Source organism: Geotrypetes seraphini, chromosome 6 (genome assembly GCF_902459505.1).
Source record: "Geotrypetes seraphini chromosome 6, aGeoSer1.1, whole genome shotgun sequence".
Lineage (NCBI taxonomy): Eukaryota > Metazoa > Chordata > Amphibia > Gymnophiona > Dermophiidae > Geotrypetes > Geotrypetes seraphini.
Window position 1 is genome coordinate 182,750,590 of NC_047089.1, and position 22,914 is coordinate 182,773,503.

Sequence of the window (22,914 nt, forward strand, 5' to 3'; positions counted from 1 at the left end):
CGCATAATTGAATTGACAGCTTTGCCAGACCTTTCTAAATCTTTACAGGAGGTCTTTTTGGTTTCTCAGCCGGCTTCAGCCACTTTGCTCGACCTCTGACAGATTGGTTAGTGGGCTTTGCTTAGACTGCCCGGACAAAGTGCTCAGGATTCCGACCACCATTCAGTGCTTGCTGGAATTTCAAACTATGGACCCAGTATCGCCCGACCTCTCGGGCTCAGGCAGATACTCTATATACTTTCTCGTGCCAAAGAAATGCTCTGAAGAGTCAAGGCCCCTTTTGGATCTTCAGCACATTTGCAGTTCCACAATTTTGAATGGAGACCATGTGTTTGGTCATTGTAGCAGTGAGTCCAGGACAGTTTCTTGCCTCTCCGGATCTTAGAGACATGCTTCCACATCTCCATTTTTCCGATTCACCTCTAAGTTTTGCGGGTTCAGGTTGGATTGGCATTATCAGTACTCAGCCCTGCTATTTGGACTGGCTTCACTAAAGTGGTGGTGGAGGCTTACCTGCAGCAGATGGGCCTTCAGGTGCACCCTTATTTAGAGGGCTGGCTGATCAGAGCTCCCTCATTGGCTGAGGGATGCCGCACGTAGGAGCGGGGGCTCCAAGTGCTGGAAGACCTGGGTTGGATGCTCAGATTCAAAACAGGGGAAAGAAAAGAGAGACTAAAATGCACCATCTGATGCCCACTCACTTGCTCGGATACCTGGGAGTTCCTTTTGACCCAGCAGTGGGCCGTGTCTCTCTGCCTGCTGGCAGAAACTGTGTGCTCAGCTTTCTTCCCTTCCTAAGCAGTCGGCTCCTTCGGTATGGGATTATCTTCAGGTTCTGGGATCACTGGTTGCCGCATTGGATGTGATTCCTTGGGCGAGGGCGCACATGCATCGTCTATAACATGCTTTGTTTTCTTGCAGGGTTCTGCACAGGGATTCTTTGCTAATCTGTCTACCTTGGCCTCTGGAAGCCAAGCAAGCATTGCCTGGTGGCTTTTCCCGCAATTGCTCCGCTGTGGCGTTTCACTACACTAGTGATGATAGATGCCAGGGCTGGGGAGCTCAATGCAATTGTCTTGTTCAGGGGTGTTGGACACCATCTCAGCAACAGTAGTTAATCAACTGGTTGGAGCTCAGAGCCATTTGACTATCTTGTTTAGATTACAGAAGACGCTGGTGGACCAAGAGATTCGGGTCTTCTACAATGGTACGGCAATAGTAGCTTTCGTCACTCACTAGGGAGGAACCCAGAATATTTCTCTGACTTAGCAATATTTCTTTTTCATTGGATGGAGCGTCATGCCCTAGCGCTGTTAGCAGCGCAGGTGGCAGGAATAGATGACGTTCCAGTAGACTTTCTCAGCAAACAGCTTCTGAATTCAAATGAGTGAGATTTGTCCAGAAGCGTTCCTGGCAATAATGGGGAAGACTCCACTTTGACTTCAGGGCCCTGGCAAGAAGCAAGTAAGTGGATTTCTTCTTTAGTCAAAGATCCAAGTCTGGAAGCGAGGGGCCTGACACTCTGGTGCATCCGTGGTCTCCGGAGATTCTCCTGTATGTTTTTCCTTCTTGGACGATGATCAGCAGAGTCCTTCAGAGGATCGCAGTTCTTCCGGGCCGTGTCATTCTGTTGGCTCCAGATTGGCCTCACAGGGTCCAGTATCCATGGAGGATCCGTATCACTTTGCTCTTTCAGCTTGGCTCTTGATCGTGCAGCCTGAGAGCAAGAGAATATTCTGCCCTGGTTCTTGATACTCTTTGGAAATCTACAAAGTCGTCTGCAGTGTCTGCTTATGCTACATGCTTAGAAAGCTTTCCACACTTGGTGTGCACAGGTCCAGGTGGACCCTTATTCTGCTACGATCTCGCTAATTCTTGCCTTCAGGCTAGTTTGGATACAGGCTTTCTGTGGTTTCTCTTCGAGTCCATGTGGCCGGACTCTCCTGTTTTCAGATTCTGGAAGCGTCGGTCTCCCTTGGTGTCTCATCCTGATGTCGCTAGACTCTTGCAGGGAGCTCTTTGTGTCTGACTACCGGATAAGCACTAGTTCCCTTTCTGGGTCCTTTACCTGGATATTGTGTAGCCTTGTTAAGGCATCTTGTGATCCTCTTCAAGATGTTTTCCTCTTGGACTTGATACGCAAGACCGTTTTTTTCTGGTTGCCATTGGTCACGTTTTTCTGGTTGCCATTGGGCACGTTGGGTGTAGGTACCGAGGGCCTAGTCTTGCAGGGACCCTTTCCTACGTATTTTGGAGATGGGGTTTTCCTTCGACTAGTTCCTTCCTGCTTGCTGGACATGATTTCAATTTTCTTGGTCAGTCTGGATGTGTGTGCTCCTGACTTCAGCCACAGGTTCTCGATCACAGGACTGCATGTTGAAGAAACTGGATGTGCGCAGAGTTCTTCTGTGTTCCTTGGAGGTCACCAATGAGTTTCGGCTCTTTGACCATTTGTTTGTGCTGACTCATTCCGTTCAGCAGGGCGCTCCTGCTTCCAAGGCCATGATTTCCAGATGACTCTGTAAGTCCATTTCGTCAGCTCACAATGTTTCAGTCAAGATGCATTATGTCTCTTTGTGGGCTGCAGCTAGAGCTGTCTCTCTTGTGGAGATTTGCAGCCTGGTAAATGATTTTCTCTTCACACGTTTGCTAAATTCTACAGAGTGGACATGGTGGTAAGACAGAACTCCGCCTTTGGGTCCTCTGTCTTATGGGTCAGTGCAGCAAGCCCACCCTAGTTTTCGGGGGGGACTGCTTTTGTACGTCCCTACTTTCTAGAACGTCTCACCTATTACACTGGAAAAAGAGATTATGTACTTACCCTGGTAATCTCTTTTCCAGTAGATAGGTGAGACATTCTAGACTCCTGCATCTCCAAGCTGTTTCTTGGATGCCTAACAGCCCTGGTGGTCTGGAGAGAGTTTGTATATATGTTCCATTTATGGGGGAGTGATTTCTCAGCTTTGAAGCCGGTGTTGGCATTTCACTTTATTGTTGGTAAAATTCTTGAGCAGAACAGTTGGTTTCAGCCTGTTGCTACAGGTGCCTCTACTTCACTTATATTCTGTGCTTGGGTACTAACTGTAGAGGGCACTAAACTGATCAGTGAAGTACTATAGAGGTTGAGTGAAAAATCCGGAGTGAATTCTTTCTGCAGCCGTGTGACTAAAGGGAAATAACCCTACTGTTTAAAATGTCTCACCTATCTATTGTAAAAGAGCTTACCAGGGCAAGTACATAATCTCTTTATTTCTAATTTTTATATTTGAGTGATATGTGCACTTACAGTGGACACACTTATTTTCAGTTTTGTATTCATACTTTATCCTAGGACAAGCAGGCAGCATATTCTCACAGATGGGTGATGTCATCTACAGTGAATTGTCACTTTAAAACTGCTTGTGACTATCTGCACCGTGCATGCATGACTGCCTTTCCACCTAAAGATGCTCGCTGTACTTCAGTTCTTTGTTTTCCGCAGAGCGAAGATGTATCTTTTTGATTGAACTCCCTTCAGTCAACACTGTCTTCCCGCTTCGTGTATTTTTCTTCTCTTTTCATTTGTTCTTGTTTGAGACAAGTAGGCAGAGAAACCTTTCGTTTCTATCTGGGCATTTTTTTGTCAAAAATTGAGTTTAATTTTGCCAAATTAATTTTCCTGTCCATGTCAAAATCTTTTATTGGTTTTAAGAAATGCCGTAGGTGTCAGCACTCTGTTTCTATAGCTGACCCTCATACCTAGTGTCTTCAGTGTTTAGGCCCGGGACACCACAGTGAGACTTTATCTTTAACCCTTTCAGGACCATAAGGATCGTAGGCCAATTTTTGTGGTTTTGACGACATTTTTATGGTAAAAAGGGCTTGCAGATGCCAAAAATTGATTTTTTTTTTTGAAATATCATTATTTTTTTTAAAAAAAATCACACTTCTGGCTTATGGACAGTGTGGCAAGTGAATCTTCTCGTCAATCTGGCAACGACGCTAATGAATGAATGTCGGAACCAGTTTGTTTACATAAAGGCAGTATCATATGGAATCCGTACATATCAAATTTAGAACTGTAGACTATCCCAATCAAAATTTATAGGATTTTAAAGTTATGGGACAAATATGTCCCTTGGTCCTGAAAGGGTTAAAGTCGCGCTCTCTTAAGGCCTGTCATGCAGGTGCAGTTGTTTGGCGCTACGATGAATACAGCTAGATCTTCTTAGCCGTTGGCATTGAAAACTCAACATCGCAGGAGATTCCGGCATCAGGGAAGCCAGCTAAGAAGCCATCTATTTCCAAACCAGCATCACAGGTCTCTATAGCATTGAGTCCCTTAATGCAGATCAAACAACAACGCCACCACTCCCCAGCTTTGCAGGTTGTCTTTCTTCCATGGTGTGCATCTTCTTTGAGGTCACCCACTCCAAGACAACCTGCTGCACCGATGGTACTGGCTGTTGAGCCATCAGTACTGGTTTCTTTGTTTAGGAAAAGACTCAAGTTTTTCCAGAGGGAGCTCAGTGATATATTTAAACTGCACTGCCTGCCAGTGCTTCCATCAACTCCCTCAGTACCAGCCCATCTTGAGCATAGCATTACAAGGCCTAAGGGTACCGCTGTCAGCTGTTCATTAGAGCATCGCACTCCTCCGGACTCTTCTGTGAGAAATTGTCGCTCTCCATCTCGACGACATTCAACCTCCAGGCATCGATCTCCACATCAATGTACTTGCTCATCACATCGTTGCTCCTCCTCGAGGTGTCAATCTCCTCCCTCGATGCATCGACGATCAAGATATTGTTGATCTTCATCATGTCAATCTCAAACTTTAAATTGTAAGAGCAATACTTATCCATCCTCTTCCTCATTTTCATCAGAGCGGTCTGAAAATATATACATCGTTCTTGCGATGTTCGACTTCACCAACGCTCCTTTCTGATTCAGACTGTTCACCTACTTTATCTGCGCCTGAGTCTTCTGGCATCCCTTCAAACCGGTCGCCACAGAAAACTCCTCCTTGTCAGAGATCACTTTCAGAAAGACTTTCTTTTACCAGATACATTAAGACAGCTAGGCAAAACCTTGCCTGTTAAATTAGAAGCTGACACTAACTACAGGGAGGAGTACTTGAGACTTTGGATTATGATGAACCTCCTAAAGAGCTCCTAAAATTACCATTGCATGGCATCCTTAAAGCGCTACTTTTCAAGAATTGGGAAACGCCTTTTACCATTATGTTGCTCTAAGAAAGCTTGATTCTCTATACAGAATCATTTTTTGCCCAGGGTTTGATTAGTCACAACTTCAACATCAGTCTTTAGTAGTGGAATCAACCCTTAAAAATTCTTCTAATTCCAAAGTTTATGCATCAGCACCTCCGGGATGTGAGGGCTGTACTATGGACAAATTGAGACGCCACCTGCATCAGAATTCCATTTTGGCAAGCAGGATTCTTAATTACAATTTCTACATTTCCTTGTTTTCTTAAGACTGGTGAAACAATTGCCTAATTTTGACCAGTACATTTCTAAGGATCATCTTGCAGAGTATCGACAGCTTGTAAAAACTCTCTCACAAACTAGACAGTATATTGCAAGATCAGCCTATGATGCTTTTGAAATGTCATTTAGAGCATTGGCTATGTCTGCTGCTATGAGATGCTTCGCTTGGCTAAGAGTTTCTGACTTGGACATTAATCGTCAGGACAGATTAGCCAATATTCCATGCCTGGGCAATGAGCTCTTTGGGGATTCCATCGAAACAGCCATGCAAAAGTTACCATTGCATGAAACGAGTTGGAATTCCTTGGTCAAGACAAAAACTAAACCTTCAGCTTCAAGGCAGCCTGCTAAATCTTCTTATTCCTATCAGCGGCAATAATCTACTAAACCGTCTATTTCAAGACTGTCACTTCAGAGAAAGCAGAAGCAACAACGATCTCGGAACCTCAGACTCGAAAGCCTAAACGTCTTTTTGACCTGCTTCTCAAGGGCATAGCCGCAGTTCCCCTATCAGCCTCTTCCTCAATCAATTGGAGGTCGTCTGCAAATATACAATCAAGTTTTGATGTACTACATCTACAAGCAAGGAGGGACGGGCTTTCTGCCTCTCTTTCAGAAGGCCGAGAGGATTTGGAACTGGGCAGTCGCTCAAAACATATTCCTAAAGGCTGTCTTATGTTCAAGGAGCACAAAACACTCTTGCCAACAAACTCAGCAGATTTCTTCGGTTATACAAGTAGACACCACTCCAGAGTCATACATCAGATTTTTTCTCAGTGGGTAACTCCTTAGATAGCTCTGTTTGCGTCCCCAAACTCTCCTCTGGAGGCAGATGCTTTTCTCCTGGATTGGTCGGACAAGTTCTTCTATGCGTTTCCACCAATTTCTCTCATTCTCAAGACATTGGTCAAGCTCATGCAGCAGTTGGCCACCATGATCCTCAAAGCTTCTTGATGGCCCAGGCAACTGTGGCTCTTCCTTCTCCTTCAGCTCACGGTCGGGGATCCAATACCTCTGCAGATTATTTTCCATCTCTTCTCATGCAGTCAAGGGTCTCTTTTACATCCCAACCTACAGTCATTTACACCTGACAGCTTAGCTTGAACTCAACAGTTGTTCACCTTTTGGCCAGTAGAAGTGGATATGATTTTCCGCATGGTGTGATCCGCATCATCTTGATGTGGCATCCTCTCCCATATCTTCTGTTTTGGACTATCTACTTCACTTATCTTACTCATATCTTAAAACCACTTCATTCAGAGTCCATCCGAGTGCTCTCAGTGTTTTCCATATAGCAGTCTACAATAAATCTCTGGCTGAACACCCTCTTGTCTCTAGGTTTATGAAAGGACTTTTCAATATCAAACATCTCTCAAGCTGCTGTTGTTCTCACTAGGTTGATAAAGCCTCCATTTGAACCAGTGTCCTCTGCTCATTTTAAGTATCTCACTTGAAAGGTGGTATTTTTGATCTCTATCACTTCTGCATGTCGAGTGAGTGAGCTTCAGGCCTTGGTGTCGGACCAAGCTTATACAGTTTTCCATTATGATAAGGTAGTTCTCCGCACCCATCTAAAATTCTTGCCTTAAGTAGTCACAGAATTTCATCTAAATCAATCAATTGTGCTTCCAGTATTCTTTCCAAAGCCTCATTCTCACCGGGGAGAAACAGCGTTCATACCTTAGACTAGTGATCTCAAACTCAAACCCTTTGCAGGGCCACATTTTGGATTTGTAGGTACTTGAAGGGCCCTCAGAAAAAATAGTTAATGTCTTATTAAAGAAATGACAATTTTGCATGATGGCTAAGTCTTAATAATAATATTGTCATTTATAGCTAAAGAGACATATGATCAAGAAACTACTTTATTTATTTTTGTGATTATGATAAACATACCGAGGACCTCAAAATAGTACCTGGTGGGCCACATGTGGCCCCCAGGCCGCGAGTTTGAGACCACTGCCTTAGACTGCAAACGAGCCTTGGCTTATTACTTACAATGGACTAAGCCACACAGAAAATCTGCTCAACTGTTCATCTCCTTTGATCCTGATTGGGACGCCCTGTAACCAAGAGAACTATTACCACTTGGCTTGCGGCATATATTTCTTTTTGCTATACTCAGGCTGGGCTGCAGCTCAGAGGTTTTGTGACAGCAAATAAGTACAAGCTATGGCAGATTCAGTTGCATTTTTGCATTCCACTCCCATTGATGAAATCTGCAAAGCAGCTACTTAGTCCTCAGTTCATACATTCACATCTCACTAGTGTCTGGAATCCTATTTCAGACAAGATGGTAACTTTGGCCAAGCAGAATTACAAAATTTATTCTCTTAATTGGCCAACTCTCCCTCCATCCCATTGCAATAAGCTAGGGAGTCCCATCTGCCTGCTTGTCTTCGGATAAAGCACAGTTACTTACTGTAACTGGTGTTATCTCAGGACAAGCAGGCAGCATATGCTCACATGTGGATGGTGTCATCCATGCAGCCCTAGTACAGACAGCTGCAAAAGTGCAATGGCACTTCAAGAACTTTGAAAGTTTAGAAAGTGACTGACCGCACCATGCATGCGCGAGTGCCTTCCCACCCGATGTAAGCGTGCAGCTCCTCAGTTCTTCGTTTTTCTCGCAGAACTAAGAAGTTGCGCTTTTCAACATTCTTCGTTTTACCTTTGCCTTCCCGCTCACGTTTTTGATTTTTTTTTTCTTCTTCTTTTTTCATTCATTCATTTCTTTCTTTTTATTTCTCGAAAAGAAAATAAAAACATTTTTTCTTTTTGGTTTTCGCCTTTGGGTTTTTCAACAGCGGGACCTTCCTTCTCGCCTAAGTCTTCGAGTTTTGATTTGGCTGAGGCGGTTTTCCTGTCCATGTCCCCGCCTGTTAGCCAATACACAATTTCCATCCCCGACCCACATAACTGGTGTATACAGTGACTTGGCCCCGAACATCGCATCGAGACCTGCACACATTGTTCTACCCTTAAGAAACGCTTCATTAAAAGCCGCATTCTACAACAGCAGAAGTTGTTCGGTGTCACCATGGAGGGAGCGGAGGTATTGCATGCATCGACATCTAAGCCCTCTCATCCGATGCATCTACATTGACACCGGTATCGCAGGCTATAGCTCCTTCGGGTAAGCCAGCTAAAAAGCCACCAGTTTCCCAGACAGAGTCACAGACCATTAAGGCATCAAGTTTAATCATGCCAGCCAAGCAAAAACCCTTAATGCAACTTTCTTCCAAATCGAAGGGGGGGGGGGGACAGGCAGGCCTTCAGGGATGGTGGCACAGGCCTTCACGGGGGACAGACAGGCCTTCAGGGGTGGGGTGCAGTCCTTCAAAAGAGGGACAGGCCTTCAGGGGTGGTGGCACAGGCCTTCAGGGATGGTGGCAAGGCCTTCAGGGGGGACAGGCAGGCTTTCAAGGGTGGGGTGCAGGCCTTCAGGGGGAGGTACAGGCCTTCAGGGGGGACAGGCAGGCCTTTAGGGGTGGGATGCAGGGCTTCAGGGGGGACATACCTTCAGGGGAGGGGGCCCTGGTGTTGAAATACATGGAGGGAGTAAGGGAAAAGAGGGGGTCAAAGAGACGTGCATATGCTGGACTTGGGGGGAAAGAAATAATGGGTCTAAAAACAGAGGAGATGGAGAGAGATGGTGGACAATGGGATTTAGGAAGGGAAGGAACAGAAAGGGAGAGAAGTTGGACATAAGGGATGGGGGGGATAGAAAAACTAAACCGCGTCGAGCTCTATGAACATGGAGATGATGCGGTATACAAACCTAAGGATTAGATTAGATTAGATTAGTTGGGAAAAGAAGGGGAGATATGGTGGACCCTGGGGTGGTGGGGAAGGAGAGAGAGATGCTAGATGAAAGGGTAGTTGAGAAAAGGTGGATCTGTGGATGGAGACGAAAAAAAGGAAAGATGCCAGACTTCCGGGGGAGGGAAGGGAAACGGAAGGGGAGGACAGAGATAGAAGATAGATGGTTAGCACGAAGAAAGAAGGAGACCCTGGCAAGCAAATTATCAGAGGACAACCAGAGCCTGGGACCAACTAGATTTGAATAATGACCAGACAACAAAAGGTAGAAAAATGTTATTTTCTGTTTTGTGATTACAATCTGTCAGATTTGAAACGTGTATCCTGTCAGAGTGGTGTTAGACCGTAAATGTGAGCTAGGATTTAACAGAGAGAGGAAAAGTCTTTTTTGTTTATTTTGTTTACACCACAGCGCCAGTGTGGTTAGGAGAAGGCAAAGGGGGTGAAGAGGCTATAAAAGGGGTGAAGACGCTATAAAATAAACCCACCAGGATGTTTGAAAAAAACACCCAGTTGGGCAGGAAAATCAAATTGAAAAATCGATTCAATAGGCTGAATTGAATCAAATTTTTTTTTTTACTGAATCGGGCAGCACTAGTGCGGGTAGTCTTGAAACTTTTAGCACTGTTCATACTGGGCTCTGTGGATGACATCACGCACATGTGAGAATATCTGACTGCCGTCCTTGGATAACGCCTGTTATGGTAAGTAACTGTCTTGTACAGGAATTCCTCCTAATATATGTAAACCATCTGGTTATACTATAGCAAGGTGGTATATCAAATCCCAAGATCCTTTCAAAACGCTTACTATTTTCTTTTCTTTTCTTCAAATCTCCACAACTGCCCAAATACCCCACAAGCTGCTCTCTGCAACTGCCACACACACACATATTTAGGAGGTAGTTTGTTAAATTCATCCTGAAAGTGTTGCTTTCTAAAATGTGTAGACTGAAAGATTTAACAATCTTATCTGAAGGGTGGTTATACTGTGAGCACCTTCTGTGTGAATTATCGTGTTGCTTCTTGATAACAGGAGTAATTACCCTTGTTTCCCAGCATGAGAAATGTCTTGACATGTAATTTGTCAAAAATACACATTTTCCTCCTTTTCCATCTTGTGATCAGGTACTGGAGCTGGCAGGCAATGCTTCTAAGGATCTGAAAGTAAAGCGTATCACTCCTCGACACTTGCAGCTGGCTATCCGTGGTGATGAGGAGTTGGACTCTCTCATTAAAGCTACTATTGCTGGTGGTGGTATGTATACTCATTCAATAACTGTAAATGAGGACAAAGGACTTGTTGATAAGAATCTTTAGGAATAGCTAAAAGTCATATGTAAACCATAATGCAACATAATTGAGGGATAATGACCAACTCCTACTGTCCCAAGTTATACCTGGTGCTGCCTCTGGATGTGACCCAGAGACCTGGCATTTTCTTTCCAATGTACAGCAGTAGTTATCCCAGGACAAGCAGGCAGGTATTCTCACTAGTGGGAGCCGTTTTCTTTTTTGTCTCTCTCAGTTCTCATAGCTCAGCAGCCTCCTTCGACCATGCCACCATTAGAGCTGGTGGCTTTGAAGCAGCCTGTCTTCAACTTGAGCCTTCCTCGTCTTCGGAGTTTACCTCTGCACCATTTGTACCAGTTTCTCTGGTCTCGATGCCAATTTTGCAGCATATGCTTCAGTCCATTCTGCATCAAGAGTTCAATAACATGCTCACCCACTTTACTCCTGCCTCGATTCTACTTCCTGCCGTCCAGCCTGGGCACTCAGCAGCATCACAAGTAGAGTCCTCCAGACTGCCTTGAGCTGAAGTTCCACAAGGAGTCGAGTCCTTCAGAGTGCCTCGAGCTCACTCTACACACACTATACACTCTATACAAGGAGTCAAGTCCTTGAGGGTGCCTCGATCTCAATCCCTATACTCTATACTCTAAGAAAGGAGTCGAGTCCTTCAGAGTGCCTCGACCTGGAGCTTTACACTCTAGACAAGGAGTCGAGTCTTTCAGAGTGCCTCGATTTTCATCTAGACACTCTATGCATGGACCTGAGTCCTGCAGAGTGATTTGAGACACCTTGTCACAAGGAGCTGAATCCAATTGTTAGCCCTTCTTCCTCACATAAGGCGTTGCCCTTTTTGAGGCATAGGGCGAGGTCTCCTTGACATTCATCTTCCAGGTTTGACCTCCCTCGATCAGGAGACCATGATTCGAGGCACTGCTCTCCACACTTTCTGTCAAGGTACACATCAAGCCCCAGGTCCTCCTCTCGAGACAGGTCTCGATTCTACAAGCATGGAGGCTCTTCGAGGCCTCTACCTTTTTTGTCAAGGGTATCTGTTGTGCCTGCGAGGCATTCTGTACATTCTTTTCCTGATTCAGATCTCAGGTATCAGTACTCCACAGAGGCTTCCTCTTCGCTCTCAGTGAGGCACAACGGCTCAAAGTCACAAGCTCCTCCTTCTTCAAATCTCTTGTTGCAGTCTGATTCTAAATACTCCAAAGTGTATTCGGACGACTCTTGTATGCCTCCTTCTCTCGAGAAGTCTTTCATATTGTCCATGTCTGGTCTTCTTCCTCACACATTCCACGGGCATTTTGAGTCACCATATTATCCCAGGACAAGCAGGCAGCATATTCTTGACATGTGGGGTGACGTCATCCACGGAGCCCCGTTGCGGACAGCTTTTCAAGCAAACTTGATTGATGATCTCAAAGTTTGCTAGTGCTGCACCACGCATGCATGTGCCTTTCCGCTCCACTAGAGGGCGCGTCCCCTCCTTGTGGTCTTCAGTTCTTAGTTTTCCGCGGAGCCAGAAAACCCTCTCTCTTCTCTGCGATCCTGTGCCTTTCTTGCACCGCGGCTTCTTTTCTTGTTTTCAAGTCGGAAGTCGCTGTGCTCTGCGTTTTATTATTTTCTTTTTTTAATTCCATATTAAAAAAAAAAGAAAAACTTTTTTTGTTTTCGGTTCTTCGTGACCGGGGCATCCCGGTCTTTTTGTGGCCGCTCGGCCTCGTCTGCGCCGCGGCCCTTCTCTTTGCCTTAAGTCCCAGCCTTTCACCGGGTTTAAAAAGTGCACGCAGTGCGGTCGGGTTATCTCTCACGGACCCGTACCGTTGGTGTATCCTTTGCCTCGGTGTCGATCACCCCTTGGACTCCTGTCCTCGTTGCGCGACCCTTCAGTCTCGGGCTATTCATTGGCGTCGGGCGAAGATCTTTGGCCTCTTTGCCATGGAAGCTGGGGACGCCCCGACCCTGGTCTCGACCCCGGCATCGGTCTCGACGTCGGCCTTGAAGACCTCGGTCCCGGGCAAATCTCCCTCGGCATCGAAGTCCTCGGGGGCCCTGGCTTTGAAGACCTCGGCTTCGGGTAAGTCTCCTCTTCCTCTTTCAGGTTCAGCTCAGCTACTGAAGAAACCTTCTTCGGAGTCTCTGGCCACCCAGGCAGCGAGCATAGTCCTGCCGGGCTCGAAGAGACCTACTTCCAAGCCTGCCTCCACTTTAAGGGAATACTCTGCATCGAGGTCACCCTCGTTGGAGTGCAGTGGAGCTCCGGTTCCTCCGAACCCTATGGTGGTCTCCGTGCCGATGTTCGAGGATATACTTAAGGCTATTTTAACCTCGCAGATCTCCTCAGCTTTGACCCAACTTGCCCCGGCCTTGACCTCGCTCATTGCGGACCAGCCTGAGCGTCGCGCTGGGGACTGTCGAGGCAAGTTGCGTCGGTCTCGACGCTTGTCCTCGAGTGATTCCTTGCCAGTTCCATCGAAGCGGACTTCTTTCGCCACCCAGCCTCGGGTGAAGCACCGGTCGAGACGTGCCTCGTCCTCGAGGCGGAGAGCTGCGAAGCAGCCCAGGGATTCTCCCCCGAGGTGAGGTCAGTCCCTGGTTCCCCGCACTACAGGGTCCATTAAGCTGTTGGACCTCGTCCTGTCTGACCCCTCTCTTCTCCCGCCCCGGTCTGCGGAGCGCCGAGGTCGAGGACTCCTGCCTCCCTCCAGGGTAAACCGATTTCTTCTCACTGGGGCTCATTGGAGCGGGCTGCCCCGTTCTCCGTTCCTCAGACCCCGGGATCTTCACCTTCCCGGGTTCCTCGACGCAAGCAGTCGTCAACTCCTCCTCGTTCCTTCAGTGGTGCCTTCTCGCTGTCCATGCTTGTGGACACTGATACCCCGGCGCAGTATTCGAGGGAGGCATCCCCCTCATTTTCTGCTGTCCCGAAGTCTCGCTCGGCTTTCCCCCGGGGGGGGGGGGGGGAGCTTTCTGCAGGTAAGCCATCCTCCTTCACCAGGTTTGTGTTGGACATTGGCAAGGCGCTGCAATTGGACCTCCAGTCTGATTCCAGGTACACCCGGGAATATTTGGAGGAGATGGAACTTCCTTATCCTCATAAGGAATCCCTTCGTCTTCCTTTGAATCCGGTCTTGCAGTAGACCTTCTTCCGGAATCTGGAGACTCCTTATGCTATCCCAGATATTCCGTCCAAAATGAAGTCTAGTTACCAGACAGTCCCCTGTAAGGGCTTTGGAAAGGCTCAACTCTCCCACCAATCCCTGGTGGTGGAGTCTTCCCTGAAGAAGTCTAATCCTTCACGAGTCTATGCGGCTGTACCCCTGGGCCGGGAGGGCCAGACTATGGACAAGTTTGGCAGGCGCCTGTACCAAAACTCGATGATGGCCAATAGGGTGCTGAACTACAACTTCACGTTCACCTCCTACCTCAAACAGTGCATTAAATCTTTGCCCTCTTTTCTGGAGGACTTGACGGTCCGTCGCCAGGCGGAATTTCACCAGCTCCTGGATACTTTGTTGCAGATTCGACTTTATATGTTTCAGGCGTCATATGATGCTTTGAACTCTCCTCTAGGGTCTCCGCTTTTGCAATAGCCATGCGCCGATTGGCTTGGCTCCACATCGTGAACATGGACCCGAATCTGCAGGACCAGCTAGCGAATCTCCCGTGCTTGGACAATGAACTCTTTGATGACTCTATCGAGGCAGCCACCATACGCCTCTCTGAGCATGAGCGCTCCTTCACCTCGTTGGTACGGCCGAAGGCGATGCCCACTCCTCCAAAGTCATATAAGTTGCCCCCCCCCCCCCCCCCCCCCCCGGCGCTACCCCCAGAAGTCGACGCCGGCATTTTCCAGGCCGCCTCCTCGGCGCCAGCAATAGCAGAGGGACCCTCAGAAGCCTTTTGATCCTAATCGGTTGGGCCGCCTTATTTCCATGCGTACCTTGTCCAACTGGTTGGTTGCTTGTATTTCCTTCTGCTACGCTCAGGCTGGTCTCCCACTGCCGGGTCAGGTCATGTGGCATAAAGTCAGAGTGATGGCGGCGTCTGTCGCTTTCCTCAGGTCCACACCTATTGAGGAGATCTGCAAGGCCACCACATGGTCCTCGGTTCATACATTCACCTCTCACTAATGTTTGGATACCTTTTCTAGGAACGACGGCCCGTTTGGCCAGTCGGTTTTGCGTAATCTGTTCTCCTAAATTGCCAACTCTCCCACCGTCCCATCCTGGTTAGCTTGGAGGTCACCCACATGTTGAGAATATGCTGCCTGCTTGTCCTGGGATAAAACATAGTTACTTACCGTAACAGGTGTTATCCAGGGACAGCAGGCAGATATTCTTGCAACCCACCTACCTCCCCGGGTTGGCTTCTTTGCTAGCTATCTGAACTGAAGACCACGAGGAGGGGACTCTGCACTAGCAAACTTTGAAATCTTCAATCAAGTTTGCTTGAAAAGCTGTCCGCGACGGGGCTCCGTGGATGACGTCACCCCACATGTCGAGAATATCTGCCTGCTGTCCCTGGATAACACCTGTTACGGTAAGTAACTGTGCTTTCCGTTCTGCTGCAAAGGTGCATTTGGAATTTCAATCCAGGATGGTCCACTGTAAGGCCTTCTGGAAATCTTTTTCTGTGGCCTCTTCTTTGATCGGATCCAGTCCAGCTGATGTTTTTGCCACAGTCCCTTCTGGCAGCGGGAGCAAGCCCTTGGACAAGCGTGACCATCATCTACATCACAAGTTTCTGGTTTCACGCCACATTTTGCCCACTTTTCTTTGTACTTTTGTTTTTCCTCAGAAGGTGCCTCCTACTCACCTCTCAGTCTTTTTCACCACCAGAACAATACCTTCATTGGTCCCGCTCTGTCCTTTCCTCTCCCTTGGGGAGTCGTTTTCATTTTTTTCTGACCATTGGGAGTTCTTTCTATCAGATCTCTGGGTCATCTCTCTGCTTATTGAAGATTATTCTATCCATTTCAATCAGGGCCACCGGTCCTTTCTTCAGGAGAGTATCCTTTCAATCCGTCGCATTGCCTCTGTCCATCAAGCATGTTCCTTTGGAATGTTAGAGCATAGCAATTTTCCCCGTCCTTCTGTATTTCAAAGGAATCGGGGAAATCTGCAATGTATTTTGGATCCAATTCTTCTTTCAAACCACTACTTTCGAATGCTGCCTCAGGCTTTCTTATATCTCCTTCTGACTCAGCATGCTTCGTTCTGCTTTCTGGATCTCACGAGGCTTACATTTCCCCAGCCTCTCACAGTTCCTCAGATTTGGGTGGGATCAGAGTGCTCCCTTCCGCCTGTCTTCATCTCTCAAGCATTCACCAGGTGCCTAGTTGTAGTGGCTGCAGCTCTGCGGAGCCATAGTTTTCAGTCTTCACTTGCTAGGCATCGGGATCCGGCCCTCAGCTGCAGACCAGGGAAAGCTCGGAAGATCCGTTTCGAAATTTCGAGTTTACGCCCAGCAGTGTCTACTATGAGCTATCAAAACTCAAGGTGAACAAAGCTATGGGTCCAGACAAACTACACCCCAGGGTGCTCAGGGAGTTAAGTGACGTCTTGGCGGAACCGTTATCCGCGCTTTTCAATCTTTCCCTAAGTACAGGAAGAGTCCCGTTGGACTGGAAAACGGCTAAGGTCATTCCACTCCACAAAAAAAGATGCAGGACGGAGGCTACAAACTACAGACGAGTCTCACATCGATAGTGAGCAAACTTATGGAAACTCTAATCAAACGCCAATTGGATACGATCCTGAACGAGGAGAATCTACGGGATCCCCATCAACATGGATTTACAAAGGGAAGGTCCTGCCAATCCAGTCTGATCAGCTTCTTTGACTAGGTAACAAGGAAGCTGGATATAGGGGAGTTCCTGGACATCATGTACTTGGACTTCAGCAAAGCATTTGATAGCGTCCCACACCGCAGGTTATTGAGCAAGATGAGTTCGATGGGATTAGGTGAAACATTAACTGCATAGGTTAAGGACTGGCTTAGAGGTAGACTTCAAAGGGTGGTGGTAAACGGCACCCCCTCCAAAACGATGGAGGTGATCAGCGGAGTGCCGCAGGGCTCGGTCTTGGGCCCGATCCTATTCAACATCTTCGTAAGAGACTTGGCTAAGGGGCTTCGAGGTAAAATTACGTTATTCGCCGATGACACCAAACTATGCAACATAGTAGGTGAGAGCGCAACAGACAAAAGCACAGTGGACACATGACCTACTCCTACTGGAGCATTGGTCCAGGACTTGGCAACTAAGTTTCAATGCCAAAAAATGCAAGGTCATGCACCTTGGCAGCAAAAATCCATGCAGGACTTACACCCTAAATGGTGAGACCCTAGCAATGACTGTAGCAGAACGAGACTTGGGGGTGATCATTAGTGAAGACATGAAGACTGCCAATCAAGTGGAGAAAGCTTCATCCAAGGCTAGACAAATCATAGGTTGTATCTGTAGAAGTTTCGTCAGCCGTAAGCCAGAGGTCATAATGCCATTGTACAGATCCATTGTGAGACCCCCATCTGGAATACTGTGTATAATTCTGGAGGCTACATTACCACAAAGATGTGCTGAGAGTTGAGTCGGTTCAGCGAATGGCCACCTGGATGGTCTAAGGACTCAAGGATCTCCCGTACGAGGAACGGCTGGATAAGTTGCAGCTATACTCACTTGAGGAACGCAGAGAGAGGGGAGACATGATCGAGACGTTCAAATATGTCACAGGCCATAACAAGGTGGAAGAAGTTATCTTTTTTCTTAAAGGTCCCACGGCAACAAGAGGGCATCCGTTGAAGCTCAGGGGTGGGAAATTTCATGGTGACACCAGAAAATATTTTTTCACAGAAAGGGTGGTTGATCGCTGGAATAGTCTTCCACTACAGGTAATTGAGACAAGCAGCGTGCCAGATTTTAAGAAAAAATGGGACTGGCACATGGGATCTCTTCACGGAGGAAGTTAGGGGGTGGGTCATTAGTGTGGGCAGACTAGATGGGCCGTGGCTCTTTTCTGCCGTCAGTTTCTATGGATGACTGCCTCATCACAGTTTCATCTCTGAGGAGGTTTTTTGTAGCGATCCAATGAACTTCTTGGTACCTACAATGCTGTGGTTCGCAGCCCACTTTACAAAGTCCCAGTTACGCCCCTCTCGGACTTTGCAATTCATCGGAGTTGTCATTGGTACTGTGCCACTAAGAGCCTTCCCTCCTCATCAACGTCAGGGGCTCTTCTTCAACTCTGTTGCAATGTGTCTTTCCTCACTTTAATTTTAGCCAGTCACATGATGGTTCTTCCAGGTCACATGGCTTCTACCATTCATTTGCCTCTTTTTGACAGATTTCATCTCAGAATTATTCGGTGAACCCTGGCATCTCAGTGGGTTCAGGCTTTCGATCCATTCTCTCAATACATTACAGTGACTTCTTCGTTGAATCAGTCTCTTTGCTAGTGGATACTTTCTCCCACATCTCCAGAAGCTTGCTGTTTCAATTGCCCCCTCATTGGCTAGTCTTCACGACAGACTTTTCAAACTCTGTTTGGGGGGCTCATCTTGTCAGTCTCCGTCCTCAAGGTCTTTGGTCCACATGGATCGTCCGTGTAACATCAATCAGTTGACACTCAGAGTGCTCTTCAATGCTCTCCCTCTTTGCCAAGCAATTCTTCAGATTTGGAATTTGGCAGACCTTCACAACATCTTGATAACTGTCTACAGTCAAGCAGTGCGACATTGTCTGGCGGCTCCTTCACTCGTCTCTTCTTCATATTTTTTCTCAGTGGGAGACTCTTCTGATGGATCTCTTTGCGTCTCCCCACTACCACTGCCTCAGTTCTGCTCAGAGATATGCTCTCCTCACCAAATGTAGGCAGATACTTTCTTGCGAGAATGGACGCTTCAGTTCTTCTATGCGTTTCCTCCATTCCTTCTTATGACATTTGTCACATTCAACCAGGAAAGTGCCACCCTCATTCTAATAGCTCCTCGGTGGCCCAGGAACCTTTGGTTCTCCCTTCTCTTTCAACTCAGTAGCAGGGAGCCTTTTCTTCTACCTGTTTTTTCCTCTCTGTTTTCACATTCAAGGGCCTCTTCTTCACTTCTTGCACTCTCTGCACTTCAATATCCTACTGTCAGAATTGCACTTGCTTTCTGTTTGATCTACCTCTCATCACAAGGAGCTTCAGTCTACCTCCTTGTGTTCACTTTTGGATTCTCTCTTCCACTTCTCTGCCTCAGGCCTCAACTCTTTCATTTGAGTCCATCTCAGTGTAATTCCTGCCTTTCATCAGCCTATTGAAGGAAAACCCCTTTCATTTCATCCTGTGGTTTCCAGATTTATGGAAGGACTTTTCAATGTCAAATCACCTCTGAAACCTCGTCCAGTGGTTTGGGATCTCAGTTCTTGCTCAATTGATGAAGCCTCCTTTTGAACCAATTTATTCAGCTCATCTTCAATATCTCACTTCGGAAGTGGTTTTTCTCATTGCTCTTACATCTGCTCGCAGGGTCAGCGAGCTACAAGCTTTTCTAGCGGGCCCACCTTTTCACAGTATTCCATCATGACAAGGTGGTCCTCCGTACTCATCCTAACTTCTTACCTAAAGTGGTTTCAGAATTTTCTCTCAACTGATCGATGGTACGTCCAGTGTTTTTCCCAAAGCCTCTTTCTCATCCTGGAGAAATGGCTCTGCATACTCTGGACTGTAAGCGTGCTTTGGCTTTCTACTTGCAACGCACTCAACCACATAGATCTGCTCCTCAACTTTTTGGCTCCTTCAATCCAAACCAGTTGGAACATCCAGTTTTCAAGTGCACCATCTCCAACTGGTTAGCGGCTTGCATTCTCAGTCTGGGTTGCATCTACAGAGTCGAGTCACTGCCCATAAAGTCAGAGCCATGGTGGCATCAGTAGCTTTCCTTAGATCTACTCCTATTGAGGAAATCTGCAAAGCTGCCACTTGGTCCTCGGTTCATACTTTCACCTCTCATTATTGTCTGGATACTTTTTCCAGATGGGATGGCCATTTCGGCCAGGCAGTATTATAAAATTTATTCTCCTGAATTGCCAACACTCCCACCATCCCATTATGGTTAGCTTGGAGGTCACCCACATGTTGAAAATAGGCTGCCTGCTTGTCCTGGGATAAAGCACGGTTACTTACTGTAACAGGTGTTATCCAGGGACAGCAGGCAGCTATTCTCAAAACCCACCCACCTCCCCTGGTTGGCTTCTCTGCTAACTATCTAAACTGAGGAGACGTGCGCCGTGCACTGGGCGCGAAGGCACTCGCGCATGCACGGTGCGGCAGTCACAAACTTTTTCAAGTTCTTCAAGCAAGTCTGCTTACGAGGCTGTCCGCATTGGGGCTCCGTGGATGACAACACCCACAGGTTGAGAATAGCTGCCTGCTGTCCCTGGATAACACCTGTTATCCCAGGACAAGCAGGCAGCATATTCCCACATATGGGTGACGTCACCGACGGAGCCCCGCAGCGGACAGCCTCGAAAGCAAACTTGCTTGAAGATCTCGAACTTTCGAGTACTGCACCGCGCCTGCGCGCGTGCCTTCCCGCCCGAACTAGGGGGCGCATCTCCTGAGAGGATCCTCAGTTCCTCAGTTCGTTTATTTCTGCGGAGACAAGAAGACACGTTTTCTTTCTCTGCAGCATTGCCTTCTCATCACCGCGGCTGTTTCTTTAATTTAAAGTCGGTCGCTGTGCTCATTTTAATCTTTATTTTTATCTTTATTTTTTTCTTTTTCGCTTGAAAAAAAAACAAAAAACACTTTACTTTTTCTGTTCGGCCGTCGAGCTTTGGGCCTAGGCCTAGGCTCCTTCGTTCGACACGGACTTTATTTTTTCCATGTCCCGGCCTCTTACTGGGTTTAAACGTTGTCGACAGTGTAATCGGGTGATTTCGGTCACCGATCCCCACTGCCGTTGTTTACAATGCCTGGGTTCTTCTCATTCCCCAGAAGATTGTCATCGCTGCTTTACCCTCACTCCACGAGCTTTTCGGCGGCGTTGTGCTCAATTTTTTCAACTTTTCGGTATGGAGCAATCTTCGGATCCGGCCTCGACCGTGGCGGCTGCCCCGGTCTCGAAGGCCTCGACTCCGACGACCTCGACACCTGTGGTCTCGAAGGCCTCGACCCAGACTCCGGCTGGAGTTTCGGTCTCGAAGGCCTCGACCTCTTCTACTTCGGTTGCCTCGAAGACGACGTCTTCCACGAAGTCTTCTACGGGGGGTAAGTCTCCGAGTTCCCTTTCAGGTGCCGTATCCAAGAAGCCACCAGAGTCCTCGGCGCGTCCAATTTCAAAGCGTACCTCCAAGATAAGGGAATACTCACCTTCGAGGTCGCCCTCTTCGGAGCGTACTGCTGCACATACGAGGTCAGAACCTTCTGTCTCGGTGCCGATGCTGGAGGACATGTTAAAATCTATCCTCACCACTCAGATTACCTCTTTAGTGGCTCAACTGGTCCCGTCCTCGACCTTGCCTCGGGCTGACCAGCCTGTTACTCAACCGGAGCTTCCAGTCTCCCGAAGCCGATCCCGAACACCGAAGAACATTTCTTCATCGGAGTCATCTCCGGGCTCACCTCCTCCGAAGCATCGGTCGAAGCATTCAAGACATGTTGCCTCCAAGCTTCGGAGGGAGTCTTCGACATTGGATACCGAGGCTTCTTTGTCTCGTTCTTCAAAGACGAAGCATGGATCTCGACATCGAGCCTCCACTCGAAGCCCTTCTCGATCCAGAACACCGTCGAAGCCAGTCCGTCGAGACAGTTCTCCACACACCTCGACTCATTCTGTGCCACATACACCTGGTACTTCTCCATCCAGGAGTCTGAAAAGGAAACATTCTCTTACTCCACCTCACAGTGCAGCTTCTTCTGTCACTATGCGTATGGAATCGGACCTTTCCACATACTCTAGAGAGGCTTCTCCATCCTACTCAGTTCAGCCTAAATCTCGCAGTGGCTCTCCTGAAGAATCATCTGACCCAAAATCAGTTTCTTTTGCCAAATTTATTTTTGACATGGGCCAAGCTCTCAAGCTAGACCTTCATTCAGACTCTAAATATACTCCTGAATACTTAGCGGATATGGAGCTTCCCCATCCTCCTAAAGAGTCACTCAGATTGCCTATGACTCCTGTTCTGCAGCAGACCTTCACTCGCAATATGGAAACTCCTTATTCTATCACTGCTATCCCATCTAAATTGGAATCTCGTTACAGAACGGTTCCATCTAAAGGATATGAAAAGTCTCAACTTTCTCATCAATCTCTAGTGGTAGAGTCATCTTTGAAGAAAGCACATCCCTCCAAAATTTACGCTTCAGTTCCTCCTGGTAGGGAAGGCCGTACCATGGATAAATTTGGTCGACGTTTATACCAGAATTCTATGATGGCAAATAGAGTTCTGAATTATAACTACATTTTTACGTCCTATTTCAACCATTTTTTGAAGATTTTATCTTCATTTTACCCTGACATCTCTACCAATCGTCTGTCAGAATTTAAAAATATCCTTAAGACTCTTTCTCAATTGAGACTTTTCATGTTACAAGCTTCCTATGATGCCTTTGAACTCTCGTCTAGAGTATCTGCATTTGCTGTAGCCATGCGTAGGTTAGCATGGTTACGTATAGTGGACATGGATCCTAACCTTCAGGATAGATTGGCGAATCTTCCTTGTCAAGGAAATGAGTTATTTGATGACTCTATTGAGGCGGCTACAAAGCGTCTTTCAGAGCATGAGCGCTCTTTTGCTTCCCTCATTCGCCCAAAACCTAAACCTGTACCAACTAGAGGTTTCAAACAAACTCCACGTCGCTATCCACAGAAAACAACTCCTGCTTTTTCTAGACCTCCTGCTCGTCGGCCTCCTCCACAACAACGACAACAAAAGTCACAGACCCCTGCTGCCACCAAGCCTGCTCAGTCTTTTTGACAATCTCGACCTGAGCATTCAAATTTCTCTGTTTCCAAATTCTCCCCTCCCCATAGGGGGTCGCCTGTCCACTTTTTATCATCAATGGGAGCTCATAACATCAGATCTCTGGGTACTTACCATCATACGAGAGGGATACTCTCTTCGACTCCTTCAGGTGCCTCCAGATCGCCATCCAAGAGAGTGTCTTTCAAATCAGTCGCATCTTCCTCTTCTTCTTCAAGAAGCTCGAGCTCTTCTTCTCCTGCGAGCAGTGGAGGAAGTTCCTCTCTCCCAAAGGAACTCGGGATTTTACTCCCGTTATTTTCTAGTTCCCAAAAAGACGGGGGATTTGCGACCGATTTTG

At 47.2% G+C, this 22,914-nt stretch overlaps 1 protein-coding gene across 1 annotated transcript in view; it reads left to right on the forward strand.

Annotated features, from left to right (window-relative positions):
* Positions 1-22,914, forward strand: part of LOC117363037 (histone H2A.V) — a 98,452-nt gene that overhangs the window by 69,916 nt on the left and 5,622 nt on the right. The window contains exon 4 of the mRNA XM_033950221.1: positions 10,439-10,568. Within this exon, the coding sequence (XP_033806112.1) occupies positions 10,439-10,568 (130 nt within the window). The remainder of the gene's footprint in view (positions 1-10,438; positions 10,569-22,914) is intronic.